The sequence below is a fragment of the Monodelphis domestica genome, chromosome 1 (assembly GCF_027887165.1).
Source record: "Monodelphis domestica isolate mMonDom1 chromosome 1, mMonDom1.pri, whole genome shotgun sequence".
Classification (NCBI taxonomy): Eukaryota; Metazoa; Chordata; class Mammalia; order Didelphimorphia; family Didelphidae; genus Monodelphis; species Monodelphis domestica.
Genome location: NC_077227.1, coordinates 206,568,433 through 206,588,099, shown reverse-complemented (window position 1 = coordinate 206,588,099; position 19,667 = coordinate 206,568,433). Strand labels below are relative to the sequence as shown.

The 19,667-nt window shown below is 35.3% G+C and overlaps 1 protein-coding gene across 3 annotated transcripts in view; it reads right to left on the bottom strand.

Moving 5' to 3' along the window:
- The window catches only part of TMEM62 (transmembrane protein 62), a 67,946-nt gene that overhangs the window by 8,619 nt on the left and 39,660 nt on the right, over positions 1 to 19,667 (bottom strand). For all 3 annotated transcript variants that reach the window (XM_001364345.4, XM_007472432.3, XM_056810344.1), the window contains 5 exons: positions 14,966 to 15,125; positions 10,527 to 10,640; positions 8,415 to 8,499; positions 4,607 to 4,711; positions 1,924 to 2,042 (listed from right to left, as the gene is read on the bottom strand). In XM_001364345.4, the coding sequence (XP_001364382.1) occupies positions 1,924 to 2,042; positions 4,607 to 4,711; positions 8,415 to 8,499; positions 10,527 to 10,640; positions 14,966 to 15,125 (583 nt within the window). The remainder of the gene's footprint in view (positions 1 to 1,923; positions 2,043 to 4,606; positions 4,712 to 8,414; positions 8,500 to 10,526; positions 10,641 to 14,965; positions 15,126 to 19,667) is intronic.

The following is a 19,667-nucleotide window of genomic DNA, read 5'->3' as shown; positions in this document are numbered from 1 at the left end:
TGAAAAGTGCCAGCATAGTATGAGAAATAAATACAGTGATACATTGGTTTTTGTTGATAATCCATTGGAAAACAATAGGCTAAGTCCAATATCAACAAAAACCAAGGCAGTTACTTCCACATGAATCAATGTAATTCCAATTAATTCATTCTAGATACTCCAAAATACATACCAAAAGCACATTTTATAGAGAATATAGTGTTTAATACTAAAAACAGTAAGAAATTAATATAAGGTGAATATAAAAGATTAATGTAAAGAATAAATGAACATTTTAACATGGCATTTACCTTTCTGAAGACTTTTCTTGGTATATGGAAGATAGGGAGGAAGGGAGAGAGGTTATTGTTTGATAGGGGAATCCCCCTATGTAAGGACCTTAGGTATCAAGGCATTATCTGAAAAGACACTGACATGTAGAGGAGTTGTTACATTGATTAAGGGAGAATTTCTACTTGACTCAGATGAGCTATTTCACTCATGATGAGACAGCTCATTCATTTTGTTATATGTTTGTTTGTTTGTTTGTTAGGTATATATTTTCCATATGCCTTATCTGATTTTCATTTATCTGTATGGATAAATGGATTTATTTGCTTTTCAATGCATGTATTGCTCACACTAAGCAGGAGAACATGTGGGTCGCCCTTAGTTTTTGCAAAATTAGCATCAAAGTCAAATGGGCATGCCAACAAAATCAAAGGCAACCAACAAAAACCGAGACAAATTTTTCGCAGAAAAAAATTGACGAAACTGAAACCAACAATAACTATGTCAACGAAAACCAAGGTATTACTGTAGTCTCAAGACAATCTGTGTTGAATAACTTAGAAAATCCCCTCCTGTAGAACATTGTACACAGAGACTGATACACTGCGGTACAAACGAACATAATGGACTTCTCCATTAGTGTCAATGCAGTGTACCTGAACAACCCGGAGGGATCTAGGAGAAAAAACACTATCCACAAGCAGAGGACAAACTGTGGGAGTAAAAACACCGAGGAAAGGCAACTGTTTGACTACAGGAGCCGAGGGGATATGATTGGGGATGTAGACTCTAAATGATCATCCTAGCGCAAATACCAACAACATGGAAATAGGTTCGGATCAAGGACACATGTGATACCCAGTGGAATCGCATGTCAGCTAAGGGGGGGGGGGGGAGGAAGGGGAGGGAGGAAAAGAAAATGATTTTTGTATCCAATGAATAATGTTTGAAATTGACCAAATAAAAATAATGTCTAAAAAAAAATTAAAAAAAAATCCCTTCCTCTAATGCCAGACTTGGGAGTTTTAGGACATGATTAGTCAAACAGTGTTGAGAAAACAAAGTACTACAAGATCTTACCATTTGTTCTCAAGACCAAAAGAACAAAAGATTTGCTTTACATGTGCACACACGCGCACACGCACACAAACACACACACACTCATGCACACATGTGCACGCACATATGTCTCATCTTTTCTAAGTACCACCAATAGGGGCTTTTAGGAAAGTCAAAGTGCCTCCTTGTTTCATAAACTCTACCAGAATATACATGGGTAACTTCATCTAGATTCAGGCCATGAAGGTAAAATTCAATATTGGATTTTGTAAGAAACTTTTTCAGGTTTTTCTAGTTAGCATATTTTTTGTGAAAGTAGATTCAGTACATGTTATCTATTGTTCTTTTTTCTGGGTAGTAATAAGCTTAGGCTACATTTTGGTCAAAAGATACGTTCTCTGTAATTTCCTACCATTGGTCTGTAAGCAGTCCAGAGTTCTCATAAATATGCCAAATTATATGCCCCTTTTTAATCCCATTCCATCTTAAAGTATTTGTTTTTCTCATTTTTCCTACTATTATATATTACATCTTTATTAGAAGAAAATTTTTTCATGGCAGTATGATTCCTGAATTTTAACCCATGATTCTTACCTGAATAATTCCAATTATAAATGTCATGCTGCCTTGAAAGAAATGCCCATCAATAAATATCCCAAAGGAAAAGCAGCAGCCCATTTTACCATCGATAATTTCACCAACAAACAATGGTCCTGAAAGTGAGATTGGACAGGAAGGAAGAAGAATAAATAAGTGACATTCAGTGACTCTTAAAGATGCATTTAGGGGAGCAATGAATACAAGAAACAACAGATTCTTGATGTTGGAGTAATTTCTGAATCAGCTGTTTAGATGCAGGAGAACCACTGATTCATAATTAGGTGTGAGACCAGTATATTTGCATGGTAATGATATGAAACATTTTATTTGTATCTTCTTCCCCCATAGATCTTTTTTAGATTTAATTCCTATAAACCATATATTTTAGTTTGTATAATGAAGCTATCTCTAAGCATGCTCTATATCCAAAGATATGTCTTGTACTTTCAAAGATTAGCCCTCAGTCTCATCATTTTCCAGGAAAATTCTTTTTTTTTTTAAACAATTCCCATGATATGATAGAGTACTATCTCATTTATCTAATATCATAAGGTATTCTATGGGATAATCACTGTGAATTTTCTAGATAAGTGAAATTTATTTTAACCATATCTGATTACATTATTTCTGAAATATGCTGAATGATTGCCTAGAAATTTAACTTTTTGATGGTTAATTTCCTTTATGTACTTATTTTACTTTAAGTACTTCTATCACAGTATAGTAATGTTATTACTTTATGTACTTCTATTATGGTATAAAAATGTTTTCAAGCTTTATTGATGCAGATAGAGCTTATTTTGCTCTTTCATGTAATTCCCCAGGAATTTTGTGCTTTTCCAATGGATGGTGACTATTTGCTTTATGTTAGATTTTTTTCTTGGTATACTGCCTCAACAGGGATTTTAAAAAGTCAGTTCTAGAGATCTTTTTAGTCTCAATTTTTCCCTAAAATTTCAAAAGAGATAAAAGAAAGTCCATTTTACATGATATCTCTTCTCAAGAGGAAATCATGTTAGCAATGGAAATGGTTTCTAGTGGCTAGGGAAAGATGTTTTTTTTTAAAAAGCACATGCAATCTCTGAGGACTTACTTTTGTTTTTCCCCATGGGAAATACCTTAGCCTAAAAAAAATTTGTCTTTTATTTCCAAATGTTCTATATCTCTTTGTTCTTTCTTTTACTGTTTCTTGTCATACACTAAACTCTAAATAATCAGGTCTGCTTCTCAGTGTAGGGGGTGAAAAAAAAAACCTGGACAAATTTATCCCCTCTCATTTAGTCTTTCTAGAAGTTCAGAGTAGAAGTATTTACCCCCAGGAAGATTCTCCAAATCGATAGTTTATATAGCCATTACACAAGATATAATCACCAAACTTTTTTTAAAACATACTTTCTGTCTTCTCATGTTAAAGAAAGGGGGGTAAAATTGCAGAGAATATGAACTATACTCAAACTCTACAACTGTATCACATAGTAGGTACTTAATGTCTTTGTGAAATTAATTAATTTGCTTCTGAAAATGGGCATTTGGTCACCAAGAAACTTAAGATACTATTTTCTCTTTCTATTCAAATGTAGTAACTTTCTTAAAGTCTTGAGTATGGTAATAACTCCAGCAGTTCCCTGTTACCTCCAGGATCAAATATATAAAGTCCTCTGATTTTTAAAGACCTTCACAATACCTCTTCCAACACTTCCAATCTTCTTATACTTCACTACTGGTCATATACTCTTATAATATAGCTTCTCTAGCCTACTTGTTCCAAAGGCACTTCATGCCTTTGCACTGGCAGACTCCCAGATCTGGAATGCTCTGCACCTACTCTTCTACTTCTTGGCTTCCCTGGATTCCTCTAAGACTCAGCCCAAATCTCATCTCCTACAGGAGGCCTTGCCTTGCCTGATCTCCCCAAGCTATTAGTGCCTTTCCTCTGAGATTACCTTCCATCTACTCTATATATCCCACGTATGAATAAAGTAAGTTCCTTGAAGGCAGGGACCATGTTTCTGACTTTCATTTTATCCTCAATACATAGTACAGTGACTGGCATACAGTAAAGACTGATTAAATAGGTCAGTATAGGATTTTAACTTAATGACCTTAGTTTCTTACTTGTCTAGGCTCATTTTTTATGCGGTACTCACAAGGCTTATTTGCTTTATATAAATCAGTTCTTGGACTATTAGCTGGATATCTTAAGGTATACACCCTAACATTTTAGGTAACAACTAGGTAGCACAATGCATAGAGTGCTGGACCTATAGTCAGGAAGATCTGAGTTCAAATTCAACTTCAGACACTTATGAGTTGTGGGACTCTGAGTAAGTCACTTAATCTCTTTTGCCTCAGTTTCCTCATCTTTAAAGTGGATGTAATAACAGCACCCACCTCCGAGGACCATAGAAAGTATTAAATGAGATAATATTTATAAAGTACATAGCACAGTATCTCCTGGCAGGTAGGTAGTAGGCATTATATAAATGCTATCTACTATTATTATCATTAGGATTAACCAAGACTATTATCCAAGAAATGGGTTATAAAGAGAAGCATGTAACACTTATTTAAGCAAAAATTCTATATAGATTTTGAGAATTTTACTTAAATGGCTTTTTGATCAAAATCTTTATACCATAAGAACTTTCCAAAACCTCTGGTTTACCAGGCTACTTACCCAAAGCAGTATAGAAATTCAGAAATGACACAGAATAGTAGAAGGCATCCGTTTTGCTCAAAATATTAAAGGAATACACAGCCAGATTTATACATCCTAGAGACCCTAAACAGATTAAATTCAAAACATCCAGTAAATATGAAGCAGAGTTCAATTTCTTAAAGACATCTTCTAGACCAAAGGTGTTAAATTTAAATAGAAAAAGATCATTACAGACTGCAGATAGACTTGGAAAAACAGAAATTAATACTATTTATATTGTACTTGATTTTTGTTTTGTTAAATATTTCCCAATTACATTTGGGCTTTCAGTGAGATTGACATCTCTATTCTAGAAGAGTAAGGTTATAATGATTTGTGCTGTGTATTTATGTTTTAATAAAAAGATCATATGTCTCATGAAATATTTCTTGTTGCCTCTGGAAATCCAATAAAACCAACTCCAATTTTCCTTTATTTATTCCTTTATTCAAAGAGAATCTATGACTTGGGATAGCTACATAGCTCAAAGGACAGACATCCAGGTCTGGAGTTAGGAGGACCTGGGTTCAAATCTGGCCAGAGATACTTCCCGGATATGTGAACCTGAGTATGTCATTTAACTCCAATTTGCTTGCTCTTCTCCCTTAGAATGGATACTTAGTGTTAATTCTAAGAGAAGGTAAGGTTGTTTTTTTTTTAATTCAAAGTATTTTATTTTCCAAATTACACGTAATAACAATGTTCAACATACATTTTCCAAATATAGAACATCCAAACTACCTCCTTCTCTCCACTCAGAGTAGGTAAGCAATTTGATTTGAGCCATACATGTTTTTCCTACAAAACACACTTCCAGACTGTTCATTGTTTGAAGAGCACAATAGAAACACAGAAGAAAAACAACTGCTTGATCACATGGGTTGATGGGGATATGACTCAGGATGTAGATTCTAAACAATCATCCCAGTGCAATTTTCAATAATATGGAAATAGGTCTTGATCAATGACACAAGTAAAACCCAGTGGAATTGCACATCAGCTACAGGGGAGGAGGGGGAAGAGGTGAGGGAAAGAACAAGAATCATGTAACCATGGAAAAATATACTAAATTAATTAATTAAATAAAAATTTTCAATAAAAAAAAACTGACTATATGCTTCCAGGGGAAAGTATGGGTATTTAACAAAATAGAGAATTTCCAAATATTCCTAAAGAAAAGATGTCCAAATTCAAAATTCACGAGAAACATGAAAAGGTAAACAAGAAAGAGGGGAAAAAATTTTAAGGGCTTCAGTAAGGTATATTTCTATATGGAAAAAGGATATTTGTAACTCTCAAAAACTGTTTTCACTATCATGGTAGATAGAAGATTTATTCAAAGGCAGAGGTTGAGATACTAAGTGGTTTAAGATGATATGTAAAAAAAGGGGGGATAGAAGATGACATCAAGAGAAACTTGAAGGAAAAATGGGATAATTTTATACCACATAAAGAGGTACATGGGGGTGGGGGAAGAATACTATTATAAGAAGGAGAAGAAGAGAGTGATAATGGGTAATACTTAAATCTTATTCTCAGTGGAATTAATTCTGAGAGGGAAGAGCAGCTAGATCCATTGAGGTATAGAATTCTATCTTATCCTACAGGGAAGTTGAGAGGGGAAAACCAAGGTGGGGGGCGGGGGGCATGGAAGGGTGGAGAGTATCAAAAGGGAAGGAAAGGGAGGGGGTAGGAAATTTAATAGACCTTAAAGAAAAATAAGAGGGGAATAAGAAGGAAGGGGCTGGAAAGTAAAGTAAAATAAGGGTGGGGAACAGAGGGAATGATTAAAAGCATAACACTGGTATAGAAGGAAATAGTGAAAGAAGAAAGGGCAAGACTAAAAGAGGAAATTAAAATGATGGGGAATACACAGGTGGCAATCATAACTCCAATTGTTTCTCCTTCCCTATCCTCTCCATTCCATCTTCTGTACAAAGTAATATTATTAAATGTTAACAATAATAATTTCTAATACTTAGTTATTATTTGCAAATTTTTAAGGTTTGCAAAATGCTCTACAAATATTTGTTTTTATTGCCACAACAACCCTGAGAAATAAGTGTTATTATTCCCATTTTAGAGATGAGGAAACTAAGGTACACTGATTAAGTGATTTGCCTAGTGGCAAAAATCTAAGAGTCTATGGCTAGATTTGAAATCTTCCTGATTAGAAGTCCAGAGCTCTATCTACTGAGTCACTTCAATGAAGAAAACAAATATGTTATTCCCCTGCTCAAAAAACTGCAAATGCTTTTATCTTTAGGATCAAAAACAAACTCCTTTATTTTGTCACAGAATGTAGTTTATCCTTTCACACTGGAGATCTTCAAGCAGAGACTGGATGATGATGTTGTAAAATTGACTCTTACTAAATTATGAGTTAGACTAGAGGGTCTGCGAAGTTCCTTCCAACTCTCAGGTTTGGTGATTCGCTTGTGGTTCAGTCCATAGCTACCTAAATGAGAAAGTGCTTATGAGGAAAGGACATCTGCTTTCACTGTGACATATCCTACCATGTAGCATACCAGAGGTCCAAGAAGAAGACCAGTCAGTTCCCATAGTTGCCTGGGCCAGATGTTAGCTCTAGTGGGACAATGACAAGAGAGGGAACAGAAATAGCACAGTATTTTCTGGTCAGCTAATTGAAACTTACAATATGGCTATAATTTCCATCTTGCTGCCTTCTCCAACTTTCAACATGGTACTGGGATTATTTCTTGTGGTAATGTTTGGCTAGTGCTATCAAAACTATCTGCAATATACATGGAAGTAGTGCTTAAGCTGAGCCTTGTATAAACCAAAGTATTCCAAGAGGCAGAAGGTGAGAAGAAATGGTGGATACCCTGTTTAAGTGTATAGAAGTGGGATATGGACTATCATCTATGGAAAAGCATAAAAACAGCTCCAGTATGACAAGAACAGATAATACATAAGGAAGAGTAATGTGATATCAGTCTGGAAGGATGCCTTGGAGCAAGATTGTGAAAAGCTTTAAATGTTAGAAGTTTGTATTTTACCCCAGAGTTACCCCAGAGCCACTGAAACTTCTTGAGAAAGAGAGTTACATGGTTAGATTTATGCTTTAGAAATATCAACTTGGAGCTGACTTAGGTGGACAGATTGGAGAGGGGAGACACTGAGAACAGGGAAACTAATTACAAGTCTACTGTGATAGTTCAGTTGACAGGTAATGTGGCCTGAACTAAGTTGGTGGGTATGTGAGTAAAGAGACAAAGGTAAATAGAATAGTTGTAAAAAAGATGTAGAAGAAGAATGAACATGCTTTAGCGATGTATCCAATCAAACATTATTCTAAAAAATGCTTGCCTAAGATTTACATGAAACAATTGGCCATTCTTTAAATTGTGTGTTGAGTCTACAATCTTCAGATTATGGATTTATTGCCAGCTAACAAGAAAAATTACAAATTTTTTTCAAGGCAAAGTATTTTAGAAAAAGATAGCAAGGGTTTTAGATAAGACATTAGAATATAAATAAGGATTCAAAATAGCAGAGATAACAATTTGAAGGAGGAAACAAATTCTCTTAAGCTCATAACAAGATAGAATGTTAAGATATATTATATAGCAATAGAATTTAGTTTACTCATCTAGAAAATAGGAATAATGGCATCTACTTTACAGAATTGTTCTTTTCAAACCCTACCATGCTATGTGTTAAGTTTGTAATTATTATTATTATTATTGTTCAGTTAAAACTGGCATTTAAACATAGTCTTAGCACTGAAATATTTTAATTTTGCAAAAGAAATTGTAAATCTTACCGTTCAGTTTTATTTCTCTGAAGTACCTGAAAATAACAAGGAGTAGTTGTGGGACCATCACAGTCAGCACAAAAAAAACCCGGGCCTACAAAGAAGTTCATATTAACATGAGTTATATAAATTCAAGTTAGGGCAAGTATAGATATACTTTTTAATATTTCAAGTGGAAAGAGCATAATTTATAATGATCAAAGGGAAATAGTATAGTCAGAAACTAATTCCAAACATCCTTCCACCAAAAGAAAAATTTCAAGTTGTTTCAATATTAAAATTAACATCTCTTGACTCTCAGTAAAGATGGGGCCAATTGATTTTGTATTGTTATTCTTTTACAAAACTCACAAACTAGCTCAGATTGGGCTGGACTAAAGAGATTTGGAATATTTTGTCTTTTTTTTTTTATGAGGTTCTATGAGAGTAAATAATAACAACATTTATATTTAAGGCAGTCTTTTTTTTACACAGTATTCATGTCAACAAATACTTGTAGACTGATTGCTTAACTGATTTGGAGTCAGCACATATTACATGGAAAACTGGAATATTAAAAATCCCTCATCTAACTGAAATGACTTCCAGGAATTGATGCAGAGTGAAAGGAGCAGAACCAGGAAAACATTGTATACAGAGATTGATACACTGTGGTACAATCGAACGTAATGGAATTCTCCATTAGTGTCAGTGCAGTGTCCCTGAACAATCTGCAGGGATCTAGGAGAAAAAACACTATCCACCAGCAGAGGAAAAGCTGTGGGAGTAGAAACACTGAAGAAAAACATTTGCTTGATTGGGTCGAGGGGATATGATTGGGGATGTAGAGTCTAAATGAACATCCTAGTGCAAACACTGATCAAGGACACAAGTAATACCCAATGGAATTGTGTGTCGGCTACAGGAAGGGGTGGGGGGAGGGGAGGGAGGAAAAGAATGATTCTTGTAATCAAGGAATAATGTTCTAAATTGACTAAATAAAATTTTCTAAAAACTTTTAAAAATTCCTCATCTAACAGGATGATTTCAGAAAGAGCTAGAATGATATTTGTGGACTAATACAGAGTGAAATAAGCAGAACCAAGAAAACATTGTACATGGTAACAGCAATATTGTGGAATGATCAACTGTGGCAGATTTGGCTATTATTGGCAATACAAAGATCCTAGACAATTCTGAAGGACTCATGACATAGAATGCTCTCTTCCAGAGAAAGAACTGTTGGAGTCAGAATGTAGATGGAACTGTATGATTTAGCACTTGTTTATTTGGGTTTCTGTTTTGGGGTTTTTATTTTATAAGATTACTCACTTACAAAAATGAACACTATGGAAATATGTTTTGCATGATAATACATATATAACCCAGAGCAAATTGCCTGCCAGCACCAGGAAAGGGAAGGGAAAGGAGAGAAGGAGATAAGGTCAATTATATATCTTAGGATAACATGTGGAAATTTATTACATCTAATTGGTAAAATTAAAAAAAAAATGTTTTAAATCTCTCATCTAAGCCAGCAGCAACAAAAATTCCTAGAATTTATATGGCACTTGGAACCAGATATCATCATTATACTTCATATCTGTACAGAAAAATAGTCCCATATAGTTTACAAAACAGTTTCACATCTATTTACTTGATTATCACAACAATTTTGTTGTGTTTATTCCAAGTGTTTGTCCATGTGTCTGCTTGTAATTTAAAGCATCTTCAGAGCATTCACATTCATTTTATTTATTTTTTAAATTCTTACCTTCCACCTTAGAATCAGTACTATGTACTGAATAGAAGGCAGAAGAGCGGTAAGAGCTAGGCAATGGGGGTTAAGTGACTGGCCCAGGGTCACACAGCAGGGAAGTGTCTGAGGTCAGATTGGAACCTAGGACCTCCTATCTCTAGGCTTGGCTCTCAATCCACTGAGCTACCCAGTAGCGCACCACATTCATTTTAAAACAAGTTTTCTCTATTAGAGTTTCTTCTTTTATATACTCTTACCAATTTCACTGACATAAAAGAGTGAACATCTTCTTTAGGAAGTTAAAAGCTGCAAAAATTCTCTATAACTGTAAACATATATATATGTAAAAACATACAGAAACACATCTGGCTGACTATACTTACCACAATATAGTGATCGGTTAGGAGAATGTATGATGGCATAAAGTCAAATTTAACAGGAATGTCTCCTTTTATAGAAAATTGGTGTTCAATGGTCCCAACTCTTCCACTGGAATCCTAGATATAAACACAATGAAAAATCAGCTTTGGCACATATTTAATATGCTTTAAATAGATCAAAAATATGTTTATAAGAACTTTTCTCACATAAGCAGTAATAGTGCTCATTTAATCTCTTTTCTTATTCCTTTGCCTCTTTATAAATATAATAAAACAGTGGTTCCTATATTAGTGCTACTTATTTTCTTCCTTAATTTTTACTGTTTGAAATGTGAGAGTTCCTTTAAAACCGAATTATTTGGTCTTCTGAGGTAGTAAAAAGAAGCAAATCTTAGGATCTAGAACTTATGTTTCTAGGAACCTTATGAGTACATTCAATTAATGTTAAATGAATGAATAAGTAATATGTGGTGTGTGAAAAGATGTAAAGAGGCAAAATTCACTTTTGAAACCTGAATTCAATTAAAATTTATCAATACTATGTCAAAGACTGGCAATTCTTCCACCGTTATATGAAAAGGATGATAAAATTTTTTTTCTCATACATAATTTCATTTATCCTTGAGAATCAAGCAAAGTAGGCAATAAAGTTTCTTTTTAACCTCAGTTTTCTTCTATTTTTTGTTTTTCTTTTACAAATATTAGTTGATTTAAACATCTTTTTTCTTTTTTATTTTAGTTCCAAGTTCTCTTCCTCAAAGGTGGAGCCAAGATGGTGGTTTAGTAGCAGCAAAAGTTGAAACTGCTCTGACAATCCTTCCACACCAGTTTCTCTCCTTCTATCCAGCCCCTCCCCTACCTTTTGAGAAGGAAAGCAATATATCAATTATACATGTGAAATCATGCAAAATATATTTCCATACATACAAAAAGCAAGAAAAATAAAGTAAGGAAATTACTTTAATTTTCACTTAGTTCATCAGTTCTTGTAGAGAGCATTTTTCATCATGATCCCTTTGGAATTGCCTTTGATCACTGTACTGATTATAGAAGGTAAGTCCTTCACAGTTGATCATTATTACAACATTGATGTTACCATGCATAATGATCTCCTGGTTCTGTTCACTTCACTTTGAACTCATCAGTTCATATAGGTATTGCATTGTTTTTAAGAAATCATCTCCCTCACCATTTCTTAGAGCATAATAAATAGTATTCCATCATGATCATGCGCTACAACTTGTTCAGCAATTCCCCAAATAATGAATATCCTTTCAATTTCTAATTCTATACCACCACAAAAAGTGGCTATGAATATTTTTGTACATCTCAGTCCTTTTCCTTTTATCTTTTTGGAGGTACAAACCTAATAACCATATTGTTGGGTCAAAGTTTTACAGTCCTTTGGACACAGTACCAAATTTTTCTCCAGAAGGGCTGGACCACTTCACAACTCTATCAAGAGTTCATTAGGCACCTCTATTTTCCCTCATCCCTTCCAACATTTGTAATTTCTGATAGGATGAGGTGGGGTACCTCAGTTTTGTTTTCATTTGCTTTTCTCTAATCAGTAGTGTAAACCTTAAAATTTCTTAGACTTATAAATGTTGGAAATTTCATCATTGGGAAATTTCATACTTGAAAAATTTCCTACTGATAGTCTATTGGAATGTGAACCCCCCTTGGCATGGGAGGGTCCTTCTCCTCCCTACTTAAGATTACTTTAGGACAGAAACCTTTTGCTGAACAATGGAAAGGGCTTTGACCTATACTTAAGCATAGAACAGGAAGTTCTTTGAGTCATGATTGATTTTAGAATTGATACAATAGAGATACTTGGAATGACAGAACCAGGTCTTGGAACTTACAATCTCCACCCTACTCAGTCCTAACAGGATTTAGGAAGGGCTGCAGCATAGATCAAAATTTAATTATTTGAGAATATGACCTTCAACAGACATGTGCAAAGGGGTAGACCTCTGGGCGGTCCTGGGTTAAGCTAGAGCCCCCATTGGCACAGGGAAGACATGGACAGTGATTGGTAGATGTGAGAACTGAGGGGAGGAAACTGAGATGGTTTCCTTAAAGACAAGCGGAGTCTGAGGACTGAGGGGTGGTTTGAGAGGTTTTGCTCTGAGAGGTGGTGCTCTGAGAAGCTTGCTCTGAAGGAGGCTGGAGCTGGAGGCCCCTGAGACTGTTTCTCCATTTTGGTCACGTGAGTGATAGGGACTGATCTCTTTTCTTTGCCTCAGCTATATTTCCTTGTCACCGTAGAGATTTGGAACATTTTTTTATATGACTAGACAGAGCTTCGATTTCTTCTTCTGAAAACTTTCTGTTCATATCCTTTGACAATTTAACAATTGGGGAATGGCACTTATTTTTATAAATTTAACTTAGTTCCCTATAAATTTTAGAAGAGACCTTTAAGAGAGAAACTTGGCATATACTTTTAAAATATTATTTCATTGTCTATAATACCTTTTACAAAAATGTAATTTCCTTGATTATTTCTTTTAATTAGTTCTATTTTTGATTTTACTTTTTTTGAGACTGCTGCTCCTGCCTTTTTTACTTTTAGTAAAGTGTTTTCTTATTTTAACCCTGTGTCTCTTGGTTTTTTATTTGTTTACATTTTTTAAACCTTGTTTTTTACATTAAAGTTCCTAGGTATCTCCTTCCTTCCCTTCCCCTCACTGCATTAGAAAAGGCATTATTTGATGGGGGAAAAAATGTATATATATGAAACTATATCTTGCTTGTTTCCTTTTATCAATTCTTTCTCTGGAGGTGGATATACACTAGTTATTCTTCAAACAATAAGATGCTATCTATAATATTCTCTTAATTCTGCTCATTTTGCTCACCATAATTCATGTAGGTCTTTCCAGTTTATTTTTAATTAAACTACTCGTTATTTCTTATGACACAGTATTATTCCATAATAGTAATTTCCCAATTGATGGGCATCCTTCAACTTCCAGTTCTTTGCCATCACAAAGAGTGCTGCTATAAATATTTTGGAACATATGGGTTCTTTCCCTTTCCTCCAATTACCTTGGGAAACAGACCTAATTGTAATAGTGCTGCATCAAAAGATATACATAGTTTTATAACTCTTTAGGTATAATTCCAGATTGCTCTCCAAAATGTCTGGATCACTTCACAGTTCTACCAATAGTGTATTAATCTACCCATTTTCCCACATCCCCTTCCAACATAGAGCATTTTTTTTTCATGTGGCTATACATAGCTTTGATTTTTTTTACCCAAAAACTATCTGTTCATAACTTTTGACCATTAATTAATTGGGGAATGATTTATATCCTCATAAATTTGTTTTTTATATATTTTGTTCATTTTTTAAACCCTTACTTTCTGCCCTAGTAATGAACCTAGGCCAGAAGGGCAAGGACCAGGCAAATAATTATTATTATTGGTTACCCAAAGGTACAGAGAAAGAGTATCTTATTGGGTAACCCACAGTTTGGGAAAACACTTTCAGGAGAAAAAGAATTGCAATGAAAAATTTTTTTCCTATCTCTTCCCCTTTCTAGTTTAGGCTGCAAAGAAATAAGAAAACTATGACTCAATTTTTAAAAATTCCCACAAAGCAAAGTCCTTGCTATCAAAAGACTAGTTTAATAGCTTCTCTCTGATTTCCCCTTTCTTCTCTCAGTGCATAGTTTAAAGCAATCTAAAGATTTTTTGTGTCACAGAATCATTTTCTTAGAATAATGTTTTTAAATGCATAAAACAAAAGGTATAGGATTATAAAGGAAAGCTGTTACACTGAAATGTAGTTATGAAAATATTTTTAAAAAACAACAAACAAGTTAGACAAAGATCCAAGACAATTTCATAGGACCCATGAAGAAAAATGATATCCACCACCAGACAGAAACTGATGAACTGAGTGCTGACTGAAGCATATTATTTAAACTTTATTTTTCTTGTTTTGTGTATTTTCTTTTATAACATGACTAATGTGGATATATCTTTTTTATGACCTCACATATATAATTGGAAAAAATATGTATATGTGCATGTGTGCATATATATATATTTTTTTCTCTCTCTGAAGGAATTGGGGAGAGACAGGAGGGAGAGAGAAAATTTAGAACTCAAAACTTTAAAAAAATGAATGTTAATTTTTCACATGCAATTGGGAAATATTGAAAAAATAAATAAAATTGTATCTTAAAATATATAAGTTCATGGACCCCCAAGTTAAGAACCTTTGCTATGAAACTATGATTTCTCCTATGTGTTTATTTTCAGGACAAAATAAATATGATATATAAAAAGACTGATGACAAAATCTATTTTTTTCCCCCAATTTATGAGAAAATCACCAAAGCATAGTTAAAAGTGAATTCAACCCAAACTACTAACAAAGGCACATATTTATGGCACAAATTAAGGAAAAACAAAAAACTTACCTTAACAGTTACATTTATATTATGGATCCCTTCATTATAGTTTTCAGGATCCCACTTCAATATGTAAATAGGACCAGAGAGTTGAACAGCATTCCCCAAATAAACATCATTAATCTGAACTTCAACAGACATAATGGAGGATGGTGAGAAGGTCAAGATTCTAAAATGAGAATATGCATACATATATGATTTTAATAATCTGGGAAAATCACTTAACCCTGATTGCTTTAGTTTCCTTATCTATAAAATGAGCTGGAGAAGGAAATGGTAAACTACTCCAATATCTTTCCCAAGAAAACCCCAAAAGAGGTCACAATGAGTCAGACATAACTGAAATGAATGAACAACAACAAAGTCAAGGAAGAATGATCATCATAATCAGTTTTAACCTGAAGAGAGGTGGGTATTTCTCACATTAATCATGCTTTTGAAGCTTTTAGTACACAGCCTAAGATAACATATTACAAATTTGTTTACCATTGGAAGGCTTACAGTACAGATGAAAAAGAATGGACTTACAAAAGAAGTACAAAAAATGGAAACAAACGTGTTCTTTGATTGGGTAATAGTTGGAAAAAATTAGGGACTACAAATGTACAAATATTTCACTGTAAGGAATGGAAAATAGGAGAAATACATCAGAAGATTTGAATAAATTAATGAAAAGTTATAGAGAGTAAACCAGAACAAGATACACAATGTCTAAAAAAGAATGTAAATGAAAACAACACTAAAGTCACTCAGCACTGAATAACACCCTGAAAGAGATGAGAAAGTACCTCTCTCAACAGAGTAGAGAAGTGGAGACTACAGTTTGTCAGTTGGTTTTACTTTGTTGCAAGGGAGAGAGCTCATCTAGACAGGGATGGAGTAAACTGAAACTGTAACATAAAAAATAAATGCATCAGTAGAAATTTTTTTTAAAGGATTTTTGCCTCACAAGGCTTTCACAGAGTTTGAATTTCTGTCTCTCTTAACAGTTCACTGTCTTTTCTCTCCCTAACTCTTTTTCCTTCCCCTTAACTAATCCTCCTGTAAAATTAAAATTATTTTATTTATCAATTCACTGAACAAATATATTTATTGGGCTCCTACTATACTGCATTTTTTCTTGGGATAGAATTTATTACTTTCTGGATTTTTTAAAAACGTGGATTAGGGACTTCCAGTTAAGATGGCGCCTTAGAGAAAGCTAAAGTTCAGATCTCCGGAAAACCCTTCCCAACCGATCTCAAACTATAAGCTCCTAAGGCGCCGAAATTCAAAACGATCAACAGCATAGACCCTGGGAATCCTCCTCCTGGACCTGGACCTGGATCAAAAGGTACGGCCCCCCTCAAAAGCCAGAACCCAAGATCACTCGGACCTAAGGGGTAGGAGCGCAGAGTCCAAGGCTCTGGGAAGCCGCAGCCCCACCCCGCTCATAGAGCAGGGTCGTCTGAAACAACAGTAACCCTCAGGGCCTTCTATCCCAGTCCCAGTGAAAGTCACTGCCCTCGGAGCTCCGGGAAGCCGTGGCCCATACCCCCGCAAAGAGCAGGGTCGTCTAAAACAACAGCAACCCTCAGGGCGGGCAAGACAGCCTCACCAGCTGGATCCTGCTATCCAAGTCTCAGTGAAAGTCACTGCCCTCGGAGCTCGGGGAAGCCACGGCCCCTTCCTCCGCAGAGAGCAGGGTCCTCTGAAACAACAGCAACCCTCAGGGCCGACGAAACAGCCTCACGGCCAGCTACCTCACGGCCAGCTATTCTGAAGGCAACTTCCGGAAAGCAACCCGACCCAGTGGAGGGGGCACCTTAGCAGCAAGGAAACAGAGAGAACCGGGGGAGAGTGTGGCCCCCTGGTCTGACCCTTCCATTCCAGTTCCAGTGAAAGTCATTGCCTGAAGGCATACTCAATTTAACCCAGGGAAAGCTCATAGAACTGACAATCTGCCCAGGACTAAAGCCCCTGAACACCAGACAGAGATAAGAAAAGCTAATCCTCCCCATTCAGAGATGGCAAACTCCACAGAAGCACAGAAGCCCCCAAATCCCAAGAAAAATAATAAGAAAGGGGCGACTTTGGACACATTCTATGGAGCCAAAATACAAAATACAGAGGAGATAGAAGACGATATGCAAGAAAATGCTCCGCAACCTTCCAAAGGAAATGGAAACTCTCCACAAACCCATGAAGAATTTGAATCAGAAATGACCAAAAAAATGGAAGCCTTCTGGGAGGAAAAGTGGGAAATAATGCAAAAGAAATTCACGCATCTACAAAACCAGTTTGACCAAAGTGAAAAGGAAAACCAGGCTTTAAAGGCCAGAATCAGGCAGCTGGAAGACAACGATCGTGTAAAAGAGCAAGAATTAATAAAGCAAAGGCAAAATACCAAGAAATTAGAAGAGAACATAAAATATCTCACCAACAAGGTGACAGATCTGGAAAATAGGGGGAGAAGAGATAATTTAAGAATAATTGGACTTCCAGAAAAGCCAGAAATAAACACCAAACTCGACATCGTGATACAAGATATAATCAAAGAAAATTGCCCAGATTCTAGAACAAGGGGGCAATACAGCCACTGACAGAGCTCACAGAACACCTTCTACACTAAACCCCCAAAAGACAACTCCCAGGAATGTAATTGCCAAATTCCAAAGCTATCAAACAAAAGAAAAAATCCTACAGGAAACCAGAAAAAGACAATTTAGATATAAAGGAATGCCAATCAGGGTCACACAAGACTTTGCAAGTTCTACTCTGAATGATCGTAAGGCATGGAACATGATCTTCAGAAAGGCAAGAGAGCTGGGTCTTCAACCAAGAATCAGCTACCCAGCAAAACTGACTATATACTTCCAAGGGAAAGTATGGGCATTCAACAAAATAGAAGACTTCCTACTTTTTGCAAAGAAAAGACCAGAGCTCTGTGGAAAGTTTGATACCGAAAAACAAAGAGCAAGGAATACCTGAAAAGGTAAATATTAACGAAAGGGGGAAAATGTTATCTTCTTCTTTTACTCAAACTCTCTTCTATAAGGACTACATTTATATCAACCTATGTATACTAATATGTGGGGAAAATGTAATGTATAAATAGGGGGTAAAGAAAGACCAAATAGAATAATCTTTCTCACACAAAGATTCACATGGGAAGGGGAGGGGAAGAAAACTCCTATAAGAAGGAGAGGAAGAGAGGGTTTTTTACTTAACCTTAATCTCAGGGAAATCAACTCTGAGAGGGAAAAACATCCAGATCCATTGGGATCTTGAATTCTATCTTACCCAACAAGGGTAGGGAGAAGGGAAAACCAAGGGGGGGAGGGGGAGAGGGAAAACAAAAAGGGAGGGAAAGAGAGGGGGGAGGGGGAGCGAAGAAAAAGGGAGGGACTAAAAAGGGAAACATCAAGGGAGGGGACAAGGGGCACTGATTCAAAGTAAATCACTGGACTAAAAGGTAGAGCCGAAGAAGAAAAGGTTAGAATTAGGAAAGGATATCAAAATGCCAGGGAGTCCACAAATGACGATCATAACTTTGAACGTGAATGGGATGAACTCACCCATAAAACGTAGACGAATAGCAGAATGGATTAGAATCCAAAACCCTACCATATGTTGTCTTCAAGAAACACACATGAGGCGGGTTGACAACCACAAGGTCAGAATTAAAGGATGGAGTAAGACCTTCTGGGCCTCAACTGATAGAAAGAAGGCAGGAGTGGTAATCATGATATCTGATAAAGCCAAAGCAAAAATAGACCTGATCAAAAGGGATAGGGAAGGTAACTAACTATATTTTGTTAAAAGGGACTTTAGACAATGAGGAAATATCATTAATCAACATGTATGCACCAAATAATATAGCACCCAAATTTCTAATGGAGAAACTAGGAGAATTGAAGGAAGAAATAGACAGTAAAACCATATTAGTGGGAGACTTAAACCAACCATTATCAAATTTAGATATATCAAATCAAAAAATAAATAAGAAAGAGGTAAAAGAAGTGAATGAAATCTTGGAAAAATTAGAATTAATAGACATATGGAGAAAAATAAATAGAGATAAAAAGGAATACACCTTCTTCTCAGCACCACATGGCACATTCACAAAAATTGACCATACATTAGGTCACAGAAACATAGCACACAAATGCAGAAAAGCAGAAATAATGAATGCAGCCTTCTCAGATCACAAGACAATAAAAATAATGATTAGTAATGGTACATGGAAAACCAAATCTAAAACCAATTGGAAATTAAACAATATGATACTCCAAAATCGTTTAGTTAAAGAAGAAATCATAGAAACAATTAATAATCTCATCGAGGAAAATGACAATGGCGAGACATCCTTTCAAACCTTTTGGGATGCAGCCAAAGCGGTAATCAGAGGCAAATTCATAACCCTGAATGCTTATATTAACAAACTAGGGAGAGCAGAGATCAATCAATTGGAAATGCAAATGAAAAAACTCAAAAGCGATCAAATTAAAACCCCCCAGCAGAAAACCAAACTAGAAATCCTAAAAATTAAGGGAGAAATTAATAAAATCGAAAGTGATAGAACTATTGATTTAATAAATAAGACAAGAAGCTGGTACTTTGAAAAAACAAACAAAATAGACAAAGTACTGGTCAATCTAATTAAAAAAAGGAAGGAAGAAAAGCAAATTCACAGCATTAAAGATGAAAAGGGGGACAGCACCTCCGATGA